At 45.0% G+C, this 16492-nt stretch overlaps 1 protein-coding gene across 9 annotated transcripts in view; it reads left to right on the top strand.

Moving 5' to 3' along the window:
- Fryl (FRY like transcription coactivator) overlaps positions 1-16492 on the top strand; it is a 219096-nt gene that overhangs the window by 169412 nt on the left and 33192 nt on the right. For 6 of the 9 annotated variants that reach the window (XM_026785300.1, XM_026785299.1, XM_026785298.1 and 3 more), the window contains 12 exons: positions 591-759; positions 2029-2113; positions 3616-3728; positions 4792-4942; positions 5597-5700; positions 7340-7525; positions 8706-8907; positions 10075-10196; positions 10982-11172; positions 12834-12928; positions 14202-14806; positions 15160-15257. In XM_026785300.1, the coding sequence (XP_026641101.1) occupies positions 591-759; positions 2029-2113; positions 3616-3728; positions 4792-4942; positions 5597-5700; positions 7340-7525; positions 8706-8907; positions 10075-10196; positions 10982-11172; positions 12834-12928; positions 14202-14806; positions 15160-15257 (2121 nt within the window). The remainder of the gene's footprint in view (positions 1-590; positions 760-2028; positions 2114-3615; positions 3729-4791; positions 4943-5596; positions 5701-7339; positions 7526-8705; positions 8908-10074; positions 10197-10981; positions 11173-12833; positions 12929-14201; positions 14807-15159; positions 15258-16492) is intronic. The other 3 variants (XM_026785301.1, XM_026785297.1, XM_026785295.1) reach the window with 1 other exon arrangement.

Here is a 16492-nt window from a genome sequence, read left to right as displayed (position 1 = left end):
TGATGCTCTTCCCCCAGGATGGTGTAGTGATGGACTGATGCTCTTCCCCACTTCTGCTTCCACTTCCTCCATGTTAAAAAGACTCCGAGGTCTGTAGGAGGAAGAGCGAGTGGAAGTTAGACACTTGCCAGGAAGGCTGGGTGTGTAGCAGTCACAGGACACTCCAACCCAAGGCTTTGTCCATTAATGAAGAAGTTTTTACAGAAAAGCACCTCACCCCTTTCCCATTCTTCTTGTGCTTACTCATCTTCCACAAAGAGTTTTTTAAAAAACAACAACAAACAACAAAAATGTGTCTCAATGGGGAATAGATGGCTCAGGACTAAGGGCTCTTATTGCTCTTGCACCAACAAGGTAGTCCACAACCAACTGTACCTCCAATTCCAGGGGACCCGGTGCCCTCTTCTGGCCTCCGCATGGTACAGTGCATTAACACGGTGCTTGTACACTCACCAGAGCCTGTGCATACACATAAAAACAAACAAACAAACAAATGAGTGAATTTAAGATTCATGGCCTCTAGAGCAAGCCACGAGATTAAAAAGTTGTTGTTTTTTTTTTTTTCCTCCTGGATGCTTCCTCCTGGGCAGGTGAAGAAAGTCATCGTTTATCTGGGAAGAGACAAAACGATGCAGCTGCTGGAGGAACTGGTCGGGGAGCTTCAGCTCACAGACCCCGTCAGCTCGGGCGTCACGCACATGGACAACCCGCCCTACTACCGCATCACTTCCAGCTGCAAAATCCCTTCAGCCACCTCAGGTGAGCGGCACCCGCTGCGCTGCGTCTGTGGAAACAATGCTCTCTCTGCCCACGTGTGCTTCTTCAAGGGAGTTTGTGTCTTTAAATTGCATTACAGATAAAACAAAATCAAATAGTAGGCATGTTCGGTGATTGGTCTGAGATTGGAAAATCCTGCATGCGTAAAGAAATTGAATAACGTAAGGATTCTCACTATTACAGAGGGAAATTGTGTACTCTTTTGGGAATGGGGTATAAGTTCTGCTAGAGAGCCTGGTAGACCCATATGGGATCTGGTATGTGTTATATATAAGGGATGATTTCTATTTCTAATTATTCCTTGTAATTAAATAAATAACAGAGTTAATTCTGAATCACCTGGAATAAGTTCAGCAGTTTTAATGCAAAGCAACTCTTTCCTCGAGATGTTGACTCCTGGTCTGCCTCTTAGCAGGGTGCAGTGTCAGGCCTTTGAAAGCTCTGGGAGTGTAGAGGAGAAGCATAGCGTTGTTGTCAGGTGACTGTCTTGCTAATGTCTACCTCAGCGTGTGATACCTTATCTCCTGGGTGGACCAGACCTCCCAGAAAGAGTTCTGAGCACTCCCGAGAGAAAGGACGTGGGCACGTTTGGGTTGTCTGTGGCTCTGAGGGCTGCAGGGTGGTGCAGTGCCAAAATCTAGTGTGAGCTTTTCATCTAGCCTCCACCCCTGGTCATCCAGGAAGTGTTTCTTTCTCAGCTATGATCCGTGTGCCCCAGTCAAGAAGTCTTGATTCACTCTCAGTAGTGGGAAGACGGCCACCAGCTACAAATGTCGTAGAGTTACATTTTGGAAAATGACTACTTTTAACATAGATTTTTCAGACAGCTCTGGTTGCACTGTTTCGACAACAGTCTAGAAGCCTCTTCATTTCCTCCACTCCCTGTCTTCGTAACAATTTCTTACCCATTTATTAACCTTTTTGTATTACGATTCTTTATAGTCTCAGTAGGGAAACAGGCATGCCATGGTGTTCATTTGGAGGTCAGAGTACAGCTTGCAAAAATTGGTCTTTCTCCTTCCACCTTGTGGGTCTCTGGGGTCAAACTCAGGTTGTCAGACTTGGTAGTAGGTGCTCTACCCACTGAGCCATCCCTCCCTCCCACACCCACCATCCCTGTTTGTTCTGACACAGTCGAATATGGTGGTCATGGTGAGCATCTCCTCACCTTGCTTTCGTGCCAGTGGCAGATTGATTGAAATGTTTATTATTCTCCTCAGCTGACAGGTGCTCTTTTGTCTTTGATGACAGGAACTACTTCCAGTAGCAATACAATGGTAGCTCCCACTGAGGGCAGTGCTGACAATAAGGCCCTAAAGGAGAACTTTGAAGAGAGGTAAGTACTTCTGTCTCTGAGAATGTGGTAATTTCCTCTCAGAATGCGTAATACTTCGTGCTAATATTCCAGTGATGCATGCATTTCCATACTTGAACATTTTCACATTGGCTCCTCAGCCCCCTAGACTTTTTGATATGAAGGGTGAATGTTACTATCTCCAGAGATTTTTGCAAGTATTTACTCTGCCTGTTTCTATACCTAGCTCTCACCAGGCTCCCCACATGATGGGGTGCTTAGAGGGGAATAATTGAGAGCTTCAGTTTTGGAATTATAAAGCAGAAATTGGTGTGTGCCTTGTGGTGATAATTTGTATAAAGTGCTCCTTCTGCACATAGAAAGTAAGACATCAAGGGAATGAAGGGATGGCTTGATGCATAAGGCACTTGCCACACATGTGGATTAGGGAAGAGGTTCTCAGACCTCATTAAAGCCATGCAGCCATGGCAGCCGTCCGGTCACTCTCGTGCTCGGGGTGGGGAGTAGGGGGGAGAAAAGGGATCCCTGAGAGTAGCCACCGGGGCAAGACCCGGTCAGTAAAGAAAGTGGAGAGCCAGTGAGGAAGACAGCCAGGGTCAGCCTCCAGCCTCCACACACACACATACACAAACCAAGAAAAAAACGAAGTGAATTGTACCTGACTTTTTCTTTTGGGCCACCAACCAGCTCCCAAATCATGATACAGAGACTTGGAATGCTTGGCCTAGGTTAGGTTAGGTTAGGTTTATTTCGGGCTAGTTGTTTTAACTTAAATTAACCTGTTTGTCTTTATCTGCCTTTGCCTCAGGGCTCATTACCTTTCTTCTGTATCTCTTCTTTTTTTAAAGATTTTTATTTTATATACACACATTGGTGTTTTGCCTGCAAGCATAGCTGTATTTGGGAATCAGATCCCCTGAACAGGAGTTATAGACAGCTGTGAGCTGTCATGTGGGTGCTGGGAATTGAACCTAGGTCCTCTGGAAGGGAAGTCAGTTCTCTTAACCACTGAGCCATGCCTCTAGCCCCATTTCTGTGTATCTTACTTTCACTCCTCTATGTCTGCTGGCTAGCGGTATCTCCCTCATTCTCTCTTCCTCCTCCTCCTCTTGTTTCTTCTTTCTTGAGCCTAGATTTCTCCTGTTTATTCTCTCAGCCTGCTAGCCCCACCTATCCTTTCTCTGCCTAGCTATTGGTTGTTCAACTCTTTATTAGACCAATCAGGTACCTTAGGCAGGCAAGGTGAAACAGGTTTAACTTATATTTACATAATTCAACTCACATCCTTATATCGTTAAACAAATACACCATAAACAGATGTAACACACCTTTACACAGTTAAGTAATATTCCATAATATAAACAAATGTAACACATCTTTGCCCAGTTAAAATAATATTCCATAGTATAAACAAATGTAACACATCTTTGCCTAGTTAAAATAATATTCCACAACAGTGAATGGTTAGGTGGAAATGCCACATCACTATGATCTGTGCATGACTCCCGTGGTCCTTCCCACAGCTATGTTCACCTGGACATCTACAGTGGACTGAACAGTCATTTAAACCGGCAACATCACAGACTGGAGTCTCGATACAGTAGCAGCTCCGGAGGGTCTTACGAAGAGGAAAAAAGTAACCAATTCTCGATGCTCTTTAGATTTTGGTGACTTATATTGTTAACTGTGTTAATGTTAATGAGTTTGGTTTCTCCAAGAAATTGTTTTAGAATGCTGTATTTGACTGCCACTAGTTCTAATGTGATCAGAGGCATCTTTATCTTAAGGAATGAATTTATTAAGGCATAGTAAGCTTGAAGGTTTTTTTGTGTTAGGTGTTATAGAATTCATTCTCAAGATGTGTCAGAGAGCCAGGAGGTGGTGGCGCACGCCTTTAATCCCAGCACATGGGAGTCAGAGGCAGGTGGATCTCTGGCTTGAAGGCTAGCCTGGTCCAGGGCAGCCAGGGCTATACAGAGATACCCTGCCCCCCCCCCAAAAGTGTTCAGAGAACAGACATTAGATGGGTCTGTTCTCTAAACAGATTTGCTTATCTTATGGATCCACATTTTTTTCAAGAGGTTTTCTCTTACACTTCCAAAGTGATCCATCATAACCGAGGAGCACTGCTGCATGAAGGCAGAACAGAAACACGTCTGTTGTAACTGGATTCGGGCCCTCGAGGATCTGGTCCAGTCCCCTCATTTTGGGCATCATGGAACTGAGGTCCAGAGAGGTTAAGTGACTTATCCACGTCACACAGAATTCATTTTTCCAGGTGTTTGTTTTGCACCCTGCAGCCCCATGTGGTAGAGCAGATTTCTTTCAGAGGTGGGTTTGTGTCAGCCTGGTCTCATGAAATATTAGAACCAATAACTTACGAGAAGATACTTGTTTCAAAGCATCTTCGTTTTAATATGCTCTCCTGGTTTGGCCGTACTAGGGAAGTATAGGGACGTGTCAGTATAGATTTTACTTTACTATAAAGGATAGCACTTCAATCAATAAATCAGTCTCTCAACACCCCCCCCCCAATTTATAATATTTGTACCTAGGTCTCCATAGAAGATGTGTATCTAGATAGTGGGGGATGATCTTAGATCCCTTCCCAATGCTGTGAATAGTGGGTGTCTTACTAGAGCTTGCTTATATGGCAGACAGTAGATGGTGCAGAAAATGAGATCATTTTATCTTGATAGGTGATTCAATGCCACTTTATTCTAATTGGCGCCTGAAAGTGATGGAGCATAACCAAGGAGAGCCACTGCCCTTCCCACCAGCTGGAGGCTGCTGGTCACCACTGGTGGATTACGTGCCTGAAACGTCATCACCTGGATTACCTCTTCACAGGTGGACTAGAGCGTCATTCCTATTTCGTACCAGCCACGTTGCAGCTGAACGCTTTCAGCTTCCTAGATAACTCTCTGACCGCACAGCGTAGGAGTGGTCGTCCTTGTTGAGATGCTGCATCGAAACTAGCCCGCTCTGTTGAGATGCTAAGAGATCCAAAACCGTATTGTGAGCGCACAAAGTTAACATTACCGTTTCCTCTGCTGCCCTTCTGGGTGTCTGGCATAGTTACTTGACCTTTCTACGACCCAGTTACCACATCTGGAAAAAAAAAAAAAAATGTGACTTCTTTGTGGTCAGCCCTGTTTTTGGAATTCAATTAACCTGAATTCTACAAAGTAAAATCACAGCAAAGGCAATGACTACATTCTTTTAGAACTTACCAATGCGCCAAACACGTACCGAACACTCATTGGGGCAAGTGGTATATGCGGTAGGTCTGAAGAGTCGAGATGAGGAAATCCAGCCCTTGACTGCAAGGAGCTAAAGCCGTCACTCTAATGGTTTTCTTCTCCTGCATCTGTTTGTCCTGTTTTTACCCTCTAGAAAAGTGTTTTTCCATAGAGTACTCAACTCTTGGAGGAACGTGAGCAGGAGATTTCTCTGGGTCACTTCCGCTCCGGGAAGCCGCTAACCGTGTTCTCGCTGTCACAGGTGTAACATAGCTGTGATCCTGCTGACGGATCTCATCATTGACCACAGTGTGAAGGTGGAGTGGGGCGGCTACCTCCATCTTCTTCTTCATGCAATCTTTATAGGTAAGGCGTTCTGATTCCTCCGCTTTTGTGTCTCTGGGGCCATTTTTAAGTTGGTTCATTCTTCGGAGAATCGTTAGATCTGTGGTCCTCAACCTGTAGGTCACGACCCCTTGGGGGAGGGTCGAACGCCCCCCTTCACAGGGGTGGCATACAAGATATCCTGCACGTCAGATATTTACATTACAATTCATAATAATGGCTAAATTGAAGTTGTGAAATTCCAGCACTGAAGTAACTTTTGGGTTGGGGTTTACTACAACATGAGGAGCTATATTAAAGGGTTGTTCACCTTGTCAACAAGGTCAAGAAATCAGTGCCTTAATGCTTCTGTTTCCTCTGTTTGTTGCTTCCATGAAACTCTTCGCATTCTCTCTCTTCATGTCCATTGCCTTTTACTTGGGAACAAGGTCAGGGCTCCATGCACACCAAGCAAGCGTGTTACCTCCCAGCTTCTCCAGCTCTATTATCCCTATCCATATGCCCATTCCATGACTCCTTGTACCTGTTATAAAAATACATATCCACTCTACCCTGCCAGGGGGGTTCTATTGGTTCAGTAAAATTAGATTACCCTGGAGATCAGAGCCTTTCAGAGGGAGTGGAGAATGGAAATGTATTCCAGCTGTTGAAAACATCTGACCATGGCACAGTCTGATGACAGCTGAGTCTGCATGTGTCCTTGGTAGCAGGTGAGAACTCTTCCACATCTGTAATTCCTCTGTGATTTGTACATTGGCTTCTGAAGGTAGCCATCTTCTGATGATGTTTTCCTATCGAGAGCACATAAATACAGGGCTTGCCCCTACCTCATTCCCGTGGCAAAAGACATTTGCTTTGTCTTTCATGCCAGGCAAAATAGAATGCCCACTTTCTTAAAAAGAATTCGCGGATATCTGGTGTTACCTAGCAGAGTCATAATTTCTAAGCGGTCATAAAGTTTTTTGGTATGAAACCAATTGAAAAGTTACCTTGAGAGCTGGGCAGTAGGCAGATCTCTGTGAGTTCCAGACCAACCCGGGCTACATAATAATACCCTGTCTCAAACAAAAAGAATTACCCTTACTCTCCGTAGGCATTTATACAGTGAGGAAGAAGGCCACATTATGAATGTATGAGGAAACTTAAAACCAATTTAAAAATAAGCTGTGTAATACACAATGTTGCATGAAATCTCTTGGACACAGTGAGCATTTGTGTTCACGGACTCTGGATACCTGGACTGAATCCACCACAGTTTGCACAGTCTCTGGGTATACGGATCAGGCTCATGTGGGCTGGAGAAGAAGCTGGGAGGTAACATGCTTGCTTGGCAGTGGACATGCTTGTGGTCAGGCTAAGAGGAACTCCCCACTCTCTGGGTCTGAATTTAATGTATATAGGTGTTTTTCCTGGTCACCATTATCCCCGAGGAGTCCTCTAACCGCGTCTGAGATGGCATCTCCATTCTATTTTTAGTAATCCAGATTTGATTGGAAGTCTCTGTGGAGTTGCATGCTCACACTACATGTGTGTGGGGCTGCGTGCTTACACTACACGATTGCAAGTCAGGAACTTGAGTGGCAGCAGTGGGACCAGTCCCTCATTTGGTGGCAAGCACACTGCCGCTCTAGCTGACAATGCTTTTCTCCTGTTCTTTCAGGGTTTGACCACTGCCACCCTGAGGTGTACGAACATTGCAAGCGCCTGCTTCTGCACTTACTGATAGTGATGGGACCCAACAGTAACATCCGAACTGTTGCTTCTGTACTTCTCAGGAACAAGGAGTTCAATGAGCCCAGGGTGTTGACAGTCAGACAAACTGCACACTCAGAGTATACTTTCACAGGTACTGAGTTCGAAGCCACGGGCTATAAAGTGGGAGACATACTCCGTCAAGTTGGAATCCCGCAGTAGTGAAAATCAACCATGGGAAAGTTGAAACATGTGGAACCATTTAAAATGCAGTTGCAGGATTTTAATAACATCTATGTCGTTCATAATCAGTAGAAGAACGCATTAGGACAAATAGTTGAGACCCTTACTTCTCAGGATCTCTAGCAAGCAGATTTTAGATTGGAAATATAGAAATTGGAGAAGACATGAAGAGTGGTTAATTTATTGAGGACCTGGTTTTGAGTTGGTGTTGCTGTTGTTTAAAAATCATGTTGCGTGAGGTCTCGTCTCACAATTTCCGAAAGTTGACTGACATTTTAAAATCTTTTAGCCCCTTGGTTATGCTCCATAGTTTAGATTAAGGAGGCCAAAATTAATGAGGCTTTTATGGTGAAGCTTGGAAAGTAAAGATAGCCAGGCGGTGGTGGCACACGCCTTTAATCTCAGCACTCGGGAGGCAGAGGCAGGCGGATCTCTGAGTTGGGGGCTAGCCTGGTCTACAGAGAGTGAGTGCCAGGATAGCCCGGGCTACACACAGAATCCCTGTTTTGAAAAGCGATAATAATAATAATAATAGAAGAAGAAACCTTCCTGGTTTTGTATAAAAAACACTTTCGTTCAAAATCCCCTAGCTTGTTGGTTGTTTATGAGTATCCTTTTGCCATTTTGTAAGGTTTTGGCTTTTAACTGTTCATTTAATGACTGACTTAAAGTAAATATTAGATAGAAATTAAAATAGATTCTTGAAGTAAAATGAAGCCGAGATTATAGAGCTCTTTCCGTATGAAATTGAAAACTAGTTCTCGTCACAGAAACGTAACTTGTCTCGATAAAGGGAAAGCGAGCACCCCAGACTGCTAGGCATTTGCCACTGTCCGTGATCTTCGGCAGGTGGCAGCAGAGGGCCACTGATGCAGCTGCGGCTCAGTGACAAACTGTGAACAGTGTTTCCCTCCGGAGCGCTGACTCTAGTTGTGCTCATGGGATTCAGGAGACGACCATGTCCAGTACCCTGCCCCGTGCCCTCATGTGTCCCCTGCCGTCTCTGAGTAGCCATGCCCAGTGTGGTTAGGAACTATTCTCTGGGTCCTGTTGCTGCGTGTCTGTTCATGGTGGGCTTTCTCTTTCCGCAGGCATTAATGATTTTATACCTGATTACCAGCCCTCCCCCATGACTGACTCAGGGCTTAGCTCAAGTTCTACCTCCTCTAGTATCAGCTTAGGAAACAACAGCGCTGCCATTTCACACCTCCACGCCACCCTCCTCGGCGAGGTGGACCTCTCCGTGGAGCAGGACGGAAAAGTCAAAACCCTCATGGAGTTCATTACCTCAAGGTAACCCCGCAGCTCTGGCCATGTCTGCGCTGTTTGTGGTTGAACTAGTCTCGCGGCAGCCAAACGGTGTAAGCCAGATCTGGATTTCCTGTAATCCCGTACTGTGAAACACACACGTCTGTATTGTGCAGTCTACTGAAAACTACGATCCAACCAGAACATTCTTTTGAATGCCTGTTTGTATACGTATACTGAGATAGGTGATTCTTAGGGGTTCCTATATGCGCTAATACATAATAACACTCTAATCAACCAACCGGCAAATGTTTGTTTTTTATGGTCTGCTATATGTAGACTGTACTAGATAAATAGATGGAGAAAAAATCCGCTGTCCCATAGCAAGATCCAAACCACAGGGCTTCGAGCAAACTTGAGTTGGGTGATGGTAAGGAAGCCCTTCTAATGATGTGCCGAGCAAACTGTTTTCTACACAATGCCAGAGTGCCTGGGAAAGTTCACACCAGAGAGCCATAAAAACCAGGCCTGTGGCTATAGATTGTGTGTGTGTGTGTGTGTGTGTGTGTGTGTGTGTGTGTGTAGTATATGTGCAAGCTGGAGAGCTGACTCAGCGGTTAAGAGCACTTGTTCTTCTAGAAGACCCGGATTTTATTCCCAGCACCCACATGGTGGCTCACAGCCCTCTGTAACTCCAGTCCATGAGGATCTGACACCCTCTTCTGACCTCGAAGGGCAACAGGCATGCATGTATGGGTCATACACATACATACATGCATGTGAAACATTCACACACATAAAATAGTAAATAACCATTTTTTATGTATGAGTTTGGCCTGTATGTCTGCTTTGACCCATGAAATTTGAAGGTTAGCCTTTTGGATGACAGAGTCCTAAAATTAGGTGTTGGGGGAAATTACATTAAAGAGAAATAGAGATTCTAAATTTTAAAAGCCCCTTTTATATGCGCAGTACTCATTGTGTTAGGCTAATCTGTCATCTTTTTTGACTGTCTCGGAGCTGGAGCCCTGTCTTGCTCCACTTGCTGTAGGCCCTTCCTTGTCCTTGTGTTTAAGTAACAGGAGTAGGCTGTGACCTGTGAGCTGACTGATTCAGCCACTGCCCCTCCTGAGTGTAAAGGCAAAGTCTAGACAGGTAAGAGCGAGTGGCTGTCAGTTCCAGAAAAAGTATGTCACCGTCCTCTGTTTTCAGAAAACGAGGGCCCCTTTGGAACCATGAGGACGTTTCCGCCAAGAACCCCAGCATCAAGAGTGCCGAACAGCTCAGCAGTTTTCTGAAGCATGTGGTTTCTGTCTTCAAGCAGTCAAATGCAGGTATCGTCTTTAATGGATAGACCAAGTAACATTTGATCAGGATACAACATCGGTGTGGGTGAATTTTCAGTGATGCCCATCCGAAAAGTTGATAATTAACATTCCCCAGTGCAGATATTTTTAGAAAGATTGTCTTGTTTAATATGTGAGTGATGACGGGTGTGTTGGTAAAGAAAAAAATCACTAGTTAAAAATCAGATTTCTCTCCATGAAATCTTGAGGTTAGTTTTGTGGATGATAGTCATAGAATTGAATAATACAATTAAGAGTTGAAAGACTAGCATTAAAGGGAAATATACAGAGATTATAAATTATAAAATCCCTCTTACGTAAGTAAAGGTTTCAGCAGTTTAAAATTTAACACATCTGACAATCTTTGTAAAAGAATTCCATGCTAACATGGTATTTGCCTGCTAGGGGTGGTTCTGCTTCTCTGGAGCTTTGGCAGTGTCTAGAGTTCTTTTGTCCTCGCTGTAGGGTTGGTAAAGTAACTAGGATGTTACTAACACCACTCGCTGCCTAGGACATCCTTCTAGAGAGTGAACTACCTGGCCCCAACTGTTAGCTAACATTGCTGAGTGAGAGAGAGCCTGGTCCACAGGATCCCTTCCTGGAGATCAGAAAGCGATCTCTCCCAAGTGCAGATGCAGTACAGTCACTGGACATAATCTAAGTGTGGTCTCCCTAGCCAGGTGGTGTGCAGGGCACTGGTCATACAGTGCTTAGCCCCTGGCTGTGACTCCTGCGTTATACACAAGCACCCGTGGTCTCCCATGTTTTCTCAGAAGGAATACACCTGGAACGTCACCTCAGTGAGGTCGCTCTGCAGACGGCCCTCTCCTGTTCCTCTCGACACTACGCTGGGAGATCCTTCCAGATTTTCAGGGCACTGAAGCAGCCCTTGTCTGCAGATACACTTTCCGACGTCCTCTCCAGGCTCGTGGAAACTGTGGGGGACCCAGGGGAGGATGCACAGGTGAGAAACTTGCTATCTTCTTTGGGCGGTCGTCAGCTGCTCCTCGAGCTAAGGACTCGTGGCAGCAGCAAGATCTATGTGGTGGCTATTTTAATTACTACATAGGTTAGCAACAGGCGAAGTTTGCTGCTGGCTATCTAAGACCTATTTAGATCACGTAATTTATGCCTGTCAGAGAAAGTTCGTTTTACACATACGTTAACACACCCGTCTCGATGCTACTCCAGAGTCACCAAAGGGTAATAGAGTTGGAATAATAAAGTTCAGTGGGAACAGAAACAGTTTCATTTTAACGATAAGTAAAATAGCACACTGGAGAACTCAAATGTGTGCAGTCGGTGGGTTTATTGGATCTTCACTGACAAAGAAGATCAGATCTTGGTGTTCTGAAAATGGTAGAAACACAGGTTTAATCTACCAACAACAGCCCACACAGTCTTTACTCAATGATAAATGCCATGAAATAATAAGCTATTGATTTCAAGAGCCATGAAGAAAGGAAATGCTCATGCATGCGCACACACACACACACACCACACATGCTCACACATACACTCATGTGCGCGCACACATGCACACTCACATGCTCAGTTGTCTTAAGTGGCGATCTTTAAGGAGAGACCGAAATGAACCAAGTCCTGTGATGATCTGGCTTGAGAACATTTTGCATAGAAAACAGGCATCGGGCAGTGTGTCCTCTCTAAGGGAAACAGCAGATATTGAAGATAGCAGGGGCATGGCAGAACCAGTCCAGTCTCGTGGAAAGCCACTCAGAGGTTTTGAGAAGAGGAAGAGAAAAGGATGTGATGTGATCGGGAAGGGTCTGTCAGTGCTGCCTAGGTACTGTCTAAGCACAAGGAGAGCCAGAGAGGCCTGTCGGAGGCAAAGCCTGACTGAAGTGGTAGGTTCCATTCAAGGAGGCTACGGAGGTGCGGAGAAAAGCAGTCAGATTTAGGATATATTTTTCAACTGTTTTTGTTTTTAATGAGCTATATATATATTTCCCACTACCTTCCCTCCTCCCTTCTCATCTTCTACCCTTTCCCCTGCCCCCTACACTCCCAGTTCTCTGGAGCTATGGATTGTAGTCTGGTTCTCCTTTGCTTTTTATCTTCTGCCCCCTTATGAGTGAGTCCATACCGTGTTTGTCTTTAGGAGTCTGGTTTACCTCACTGAGGATGGTTTGTTTTGTTTTGTTTTGTTTGTTTTGTTTTGTTTTGTTTTGTTTTTTTTAGTTCCACCCATTGGCCTGCAAAATTTAATGATGTCATTGTTTTTTACAGCTGAGGAATGCCCCATTGTGTAAATGTGCCCCATTTTCTTTAGGATATATTTTAAAGTGATATTTGTTGACAGATGCAGTGTACATATTGAAGGAAGAGTGTGCCTAGACTTCTGGCCTCAGCAGTTTATGGCAGTTACACCGCAGTTTTAATCATTCCGTGTCGTTGGTTTGATGAGTTCTCATCAATTAGCAAAGCCGTGTTGCTCAGAAAGTTAATTGTTTTGTAACATGAATGTGGGGTTGGTTCTATTTTTAGATCTCCTGGGGAAGTCCATTGCCATTCTGGGTTTTGTTGTTGCTGTTGCTTTGGTTTTGTTGTTTTGTTTTTAAACCGAACATAATTAATTAGATTTTTTTTTAAATTTTTTATCCCCAGGGATTTGTGATTGAACTGCTTCTCACCTTGGAATCTGCAATCGATACCTTGGCTGAAACCATGAAGCATTACGACCTGCTTTCTGCTCTTTCTCAGTAAGAACTTACAGCCCTGGCCCCGGGGCTTCAGTGTCTAAACCCATGTGATTGGAATGGCCGTGGACGCATCTAACGTCAGCAGTGAACGAAGACAGTGGGCTGCGGGTGGAGGTCTGCTCTGGTCAAGCTCTGGTTTTGATCCCTACAACCAAACAAGCATGGTGTAGTGGCTCGAACATGGCATGGTGCCTCCTGCCTATAATTGCATGCCGCCCGTGGAAGCTGGAGAGAAATTAAAGGGGGTCAGAAATTAAAGGCCATCCTTGGCTACATAGTGTGCTGAAGGCCAGCCTGGGATACACAGGCCCTGTCTAAAAGAAAAAGGAAATAAAAGAAAGGGGGACATCAGGTGTGGGCTGAAGGGATGGCTCAGCATTAACTCTTCAGTTTCCAGCAACCACATTCACCCCAAAACTCCAGCTCTGAAGGATCTGGCGCCCTCTTCTGGCATTTGAAGGTGTCTACACAACCATGCACATACATTTTTCTTAACAATTTTTTTTTTAAAGCATGGAAAGGGAGAACTTCCCATAAGTTCTGCAACTGATCTGGTCAGTGCTCTCTTCCAGTGTCCTGGCTGGGGACCTTTTTACTTTCTCTTTAGGCTCCACCAAAAGCCCCATTGTTGTGTCACCAGTAGTCACACTTAGGTGATCCCTCAGGACACCTACTTTACCTGATTACCGCTCTCCCCAGAATAGCCTCACCTCCCAATCCTTAAGGTCCCACATAGTCACCTCTCCCCAAGCATTTCTGACTCAGTGTGCTAATTATTTTATCCTTTAGAGTCCTGTGTTTCCTTTGTATTTTAATAATAGCAAGTCAAGGCGTATAAATGCATCTTTACATACTTAACTCCCTCCATAGATTTGTTGCCCCATCTTTTTGTGTACCTTTGGCTCATATAGAATAGTAACTAATTTTAATCCATTGGGTATGTAGAAGTGAAAGATCTGTATTGGTTCTCGTGGGAAGAATGCTCCATTGAAGGCGGGAGGGGCTGTCAAGATGGACAGTCATGGTACAAACAGACTGTAACACAGATCTTAAAGTTCTAGAGTTAGCGAGGACTCTAGCATTAAAACCTCTGACTTCAAAATAGAGCCTCAGCAAAAGATACAATGTTGTCTTTACTGTTGAGGCAAAACTGAAATTTCATGAAACAAAGTCAGATTTTTTAAAAAAGTTGCTTTTTCAGTTTTTAAGAAAAAATTCAATATAGCAAAAGTAACGTGACATCGTCCCCCTCTCCCTGCCCACTCTCTCTTAGAACCTCATACCATGACCCTGTGATGGGGAACAAGTACGCAGCTAACAGGAAAAGCACTGGACAGCTCGACCTAAGCACAGGTCCCGTCAGCAGCGCTTATGTGGGCTACAACAGTAGCGCAAGAAGTAACTCATTGAGGTTAAGTTTAGCCGGTGACCGCAGAGGGGACCGGAGGCGGAGTAACACACTGGATATAATGGACGGCCGGATAAACCACAATGGCAGCTTGGCCAGGACTCGAAGCCTTTCCTCGCTGAGGGAGAAAGGCATGTACGACGCACAGCCCACTACTGAGCCCACCAACCTGATGGCCACCATCTTCTGGATAGCGACATCTCTGCTAGAGTCTGATTACGAGTATGAATACCTCCTGGCTCTCCGGCTTCTCAACAAGCTGCTCATTCACTTGCCCCTGGACAGGTCGGAGAGTCGAGAGAAGATTGAAAACGTGCAAAGCAAGCTGAAGTGGAGTAACTTCCCAGGCCTCCAGCAGCTCTTCCTGAAGGGCTTTACCTCAGTGTCGACCCAAGAGATGACGGTGCACCTCCTCAGTCAGCTCATTTCCGTCTCGAAACACACGCTGGTGGATCCGTCCCAGGTGTCAGGTGATGTGAATATCATCTACCTTTTAGGGGTGTTGGGGTCGGGGGTGCTGGGGATTGAACCTGTTTCTTCCTAATGCTAAGCAAGCGCACAGCCCCTGAAGTCGAGTCTCAGCCGGTCTACAGTTGCATTTTAATGTTGTTGGAATGTAGACCAATCATTTGCTTTGAAACTGCTCATTTCTGCATGAAAATGATAATTTTTCATGTTAGTTAAATTATTTGGTAAAATTTGTAAGATCAGATATCCCATAAACGCGAAAGTGGGTTTGTCTAGACCGTTTAAACATGCCTTCGGCTTCCCAAATATTGTGCAATAAAGTTGGTTCTTGTTTGCTCTTTTCCCCACCCGATAGGCTTTCCTCTTAACATCCTTTGCCTACTGCCTCACTTAATCCAGCACTTTGACAGCCCAACTCAGTTTTGCAAAGAAACTGCTAGTCGAATAGCAAAGGTAAGCAACCGTGTCACCGAGGGGTCCGGCTTAGGACACTGTTTTGTCCTGCAGATCCTCTCGCTCTGAGTCTCGGGATTTCGCCTCTAATGCTTATTCCGCTTATCATGCAAAGGAGTTACACAAAAGCCAGCAAATAAAAATACTGAATTCGAGCGACCCTTCTCCGAGTCTGTGTCTTTTTCTGCTCCTTTTCCACTTTTCTTCTCTACCACTCTGTCGCTTTCTCTTTCATTCATTTACTTCCTGGCAAACCTGGACCAGGCACTGGGGTGACTGGGGTAGGTAGAACTGCGGTCTCGTGGGCCTTGAAGTGGGGACGGATGCAGATGTGGAAGCTGAAGCCACTCCAGAGTCTGGTGAGGCCCCAGGCAGTGAGGGCAGGGGCCCTGGAGGCACAGACGACACATGAGGAGGCCCTGTCAAGGCTGATTCTGAGAATCCAACAGGACCCACCGCAGTGAGGTACCTGGGTGAGAAGCTGTGAGTGGCAGGAACTGGAGTTTTCTGGGCAGAGGACATTGCGTGTGCTGAGAGATGGCTCAGCTGGAAAGAGCCTTGCCGCTCTCTCTTTTTGGGGACCTGAGCTCCACTCCCAGCCCCCGCACACAGAGAACATGCACACGCTCACACAAATTGGATATAACTAGTAAAGGAAAAATTACCTGTGCAGGGGCCCCCAGAGGAGAAGGCACAGTATATTTTGAGTTCCTTAAAATCCTTTCTCTTTTCTTTTTAACCCTTTCTTTCCTGTCTTTTCTCTGCGCTCACTGTTTACCTTCCCACCACACAGTTCTGACAGCAGTAGTTTAGCTCTTATATCATCTGTTAATGTGTTGAAAATATTCATCTCTTAATTTCACAAGATAGAATGTTGCCATCTTGTCGTTTTAATAATCTTCTGTCTTGAGCAGCTTTTTGAAGATAAGATCCCTATTTATGCACGTACGACGCTGTGTTTGTCAGTCATTGTGTCTTGGAGAGGGCGATTTTCAAAGTTAAAACAGAAAGGCGTTAGATACGTTTAGAAGTAATACACACTCTCAAGTAAATGACGTGAGCTGGGCGGAGTAGGTGAATGGCGGCCCAGCTACAAGAACCTAGCCAGAGCCCTGGGAGGAAAAGCCAGATATTTCTAACTGAAGACTGAGTAAATTTCCTTTCTGTGAAGAGCCTTTTATAGGAGAAGCAGCTTTCTTACAACCCCCTCCATTCAGTCAGCAAACCCCCTCCAT

Source organism: Microtus ochrogaster, linkage group LG1 (genome assembly GCF_000317375.1).
Source record: "Microtus ochrogaster isolate Prairie Vole_2 linkage group LG1, MicOch1.0, whole genome shotgun sequence".
In the NCBI taxonomy this organism is placed as follows: domain Eukaryota; kingdom Metazoa; phylum Chordata; class Mammalia; order Rodentia; family Cricetidae; genus Microtus; species Microtus ochrogaster.
The sequence above is the reverse complement of the archived record's forward strand: the minus strand, read 5'-3'. Positions and strand labels throughout refer to the sequence as shown.